At 55.6% G+C, this 3,091-nt stretch overlaps 1 protein-coding gene across 1 annotated transcript; it reads left to right on the top strand.

Annotated features, from left to right (window-relative positions):
- Nucleotides 1–427: 427 nt before the first annotated feature.
- On the top strand, nt 428–1,527 carry LOC125759291 (uncharacterized). Its single transcript, XM_049417703.1, has one exon. It carries the CDS (start codon nt 428–430, stop codon nt 1,490–1,492), a length of 1,065 nt encoding a protein of 354 aa, XP_049273660.1. The 3' UTR covers nt 1,493–1,527.
- The last annotated feature ends 1,564 nt before the right edge of the window (nt 1,528–3,091 follow it).

Raw genomic sequence — 3,091 nt, forward strand, 5'->3', positions numbered from 1 at the left:
GTCGTCTCGTGTTCTTGGACCGACCCCGCCGTATGCAGCGTAGTGTTAAATAAATTGTTGTTGTTTGTTGCGAGTTGAAGCCTCCGTCTTCCTTGCTTTAGCTGTGGACGGGACGCAGCAAGCCCAGTACCCACAGTTGGCGCCCAACGTGGTTTTTGCTCCCGCCCGCAGGAATAGCACGGTGGACGTAGGTCCGGTCCCTTGTCTCGTTCGTTGAGTCTCGGTGTAGCGCATTCTCGTGTGTGTTCTTTTGTGGCGCGGGTTTTCTTTTTTTCTCTTCAACGCGCAGGCAGACGGAATGCATCTCCGGTCCGGGACGAGCTTGCCTACCGGCGGCGAGCAGGATTCTTCACACGAGCAGGCTGACCAGCTGCTGGCACAGCAGCTGAACACATTTCAGCGTGTCGCTGAGTTGTGCAACGCTGTCATGGACCGCATGGACACTCGGGCCGGCGAACCACATCCCCTACGTCCGGCCACGCTACCGACGTACACGGGTTACGACGACTCGAAATCAGTGGCTGACTTCCTAGAGGAAATGGACAGGTATGTCAGAGCGACCCGTGCCTCGGAAGCGCACGTGATGGCTCGAATCCTGCCGTTGGCTTTACGGGATGCCGCAGGACGGTGGTGGAGGCTACAAACGCCTTTCACCACTTGGGCAGAATTTGAACAGCGCTTCCGAGAGGAATTTCTGCCCCCTGGGTACGAGCTGCGAGTCCAGCGTGAGCTCGAACTGAGAACCCAGCATCCGGACGAAAGTTTGCTCGAGTACGTCCGGACGATGCAGGAACTGCATCGCCGAGCACCACTGACTGCCTCTGAAAGGGACCAAGTAGCTCGGGTCATTCGACAGAGTCATCCCAGATTCAGGCCATTTCTTTACGGGCGCACATTCGAAACCCTTGAGCACCTCGCACGGGAGGCCCGCGGTGTACAAGACGCCCTGTTAGCTGAGAGCACTTACGTGCCACCGCCAGCGCCGCAATCTGCTCTTGAGCCGTCACTGGCTTGGCGCGCCCCCGTAGCCAGTCCCTCATGCGACCTGACGAGCCCAGGCGCATTCACGGCTATCTCCTCCCGCGCCCTGGACCCCTTCGCGCATGAGCAAGGGCGGCGCGGGGCCCCTTTGAATACCGTATCAGGGGTAAGCTGTCCCTGGGAGCAAGTGTCCGCGGAGCAGCGTCATAGTGCAGAGCGCTCGCTCCTTACTCGAGCCATACAAGAGCATAGTCGGTCGGACCCCCAGTCCCGATACGCCGGGTTCACAAGTCCTGCGCGAGCCGACTGCGACAGGCGCTCTTGTTATGGGTACTCCGGGGGCCACTCCGCCGAAAGGCGTGATTTCAATAATAGGTTAACTGGCCAACGCAGACATACGCATGTCGTATGCTACCAGTGCGGTCAAACTGGTCATGTGAGGCGGCAATGCTTTGCGCGGCGTAGCGCGAATGCAGAGAGTTCGGGAAACCGCTTCGGCCGGCGACACTAACCACTGGCGGTGTGTCGCAGCCCACGGCCGTCAATGCCAGGAGCGTGGAACGCTGTGCGTAGCGTGTAACGGACGAACATCAAGCTGGTGAGTCAGTCATCGTTCCCTCTGTTTGCCGCGTAACGCAGGCGCAGTCTCCAGAACCGACGATGAAAGTTAAAGCGCTGGGCATTACCTTACCTGCTCTTCTTGATACCGGTTCAGGAATCTCGTTAATCGGTGACGTGTTGCTAGAGAAGTGTAAAGCTAAAAAGATGAAGTTTCGTAACTCAAATGTTCAGTTGCGGATGGCATCAAGCCACGTATCAAACGCTGAAGGTTGTGTTCGCTTACGGATAAGCTTTAATGGAAAAACGAAGCGCCAGCCATTTGTTTGTTTGCCTGGCCTATCAGTGGCAATGCTTCTCGGTCGAGATTTTCTTGCAGACGAGGGGCTCACACTCGACTTTCCTGCAAGAGGCTACCGCCTTCACGGACAGTCCGAGACAACACCCTTTGCGGAAAAGATAGACTTCGTGCCTGTACCAAGACACGCGGAAAGCGTGGCAGCCATGCACACCACCCTGCCGTCAGCAGTCATGCAGTCCCTCGGCGACTTCACGGGAACGAACCACCAGCGGAAGCAGCTAGAGGCCGTGCTGACACCGTTCTCGGGAATGTTTACGGAACGTCCTGGGAAGACCGACGTCCTAGTGCATCGCATCAATACCGGCGACGCCCGGCCATGGCGTTGCAACCCGAGACCGCTGAGCCAGCACAAGCGAGCCGTTCTCGATAAAGCCCTGGACGAAATGATCGACACAGGAGCCGTACGACCCTCGGACAGTCCGTGGGCCTTCCCTGTGGTATTGGCCCCAAAGAAAGATGGTACGGCACGTCTTTGTGTGGACTACCGCAGGCTCAACGCAGTTACGGTGAGAGATTCCTACCCTTTGCCAGCAATATCGAGCATAACTTATGCGCTGGGAAACGCAAAGTTCTTCACCACTATCGACTGTTCTCGTGGGTATCTGCAAATCGAGGTTCACCCTGACGATATCCCGAAAACGGCATTCACATGTCATAGAGGCTTGTTCGAGTTTGTGCGCATGCCCTTTGGTCTTTCCAATAGTCCGAGTTCTTATCAGCGCATGATGGATATGGTCTTGGGTGATGCAAAGTTTCATTATGCACTTTGGTATCTTGATGATGTGACGGTGTTTTCGCGCACGTTTGAAGAGCATCTTGAACACTTGCATACGGTGCTACAGCGCATGTCAGCAGCCGGTCTAACTGTTCATCCCGGAAAACTGCAGCTCGCTACTAACAAAATCAACCTTCTTGGGTTTGTTGTCGACAACGGCGTACTAAAACCAAACCCAGATAAACTGAAGGCAATTGCAGATTACCCCCCACCCCGGAACACTAAGAGCTTGCAAAGGTTTCTCGGAATGATTGCTTTTTATCGTGACTTCATTTCGCAGTGCGCAGACATCTCCCGACCACTCAGTTGCTAAAGAAAGGCGCGAAATGGCTCTGGAGCGGTGAGCAACAAGCAGCTTTCGACACGCTTCTGAAAGCGATCACCAGTAACGCCTCCCTTCAGCTGCCAGTTCTTAA

This window comes from Rhipicephalus sanguineus, chromosome 7 (assembly GCF_013339695.2).
Source record: "Rhipicephalus sanguineus isolate Rsan-2018 chromosome 7, BIME_Rsan_1.4, whole genome shotgun sequence".
Classification (NCBI taxonomy): domain Eukaryota; kingdom Metazoa; phylum Arthropoda; class Arachnida; order Ixodida; family Ixodidae; genus Rhipicephalus; species Rhipicephalus sanguineus.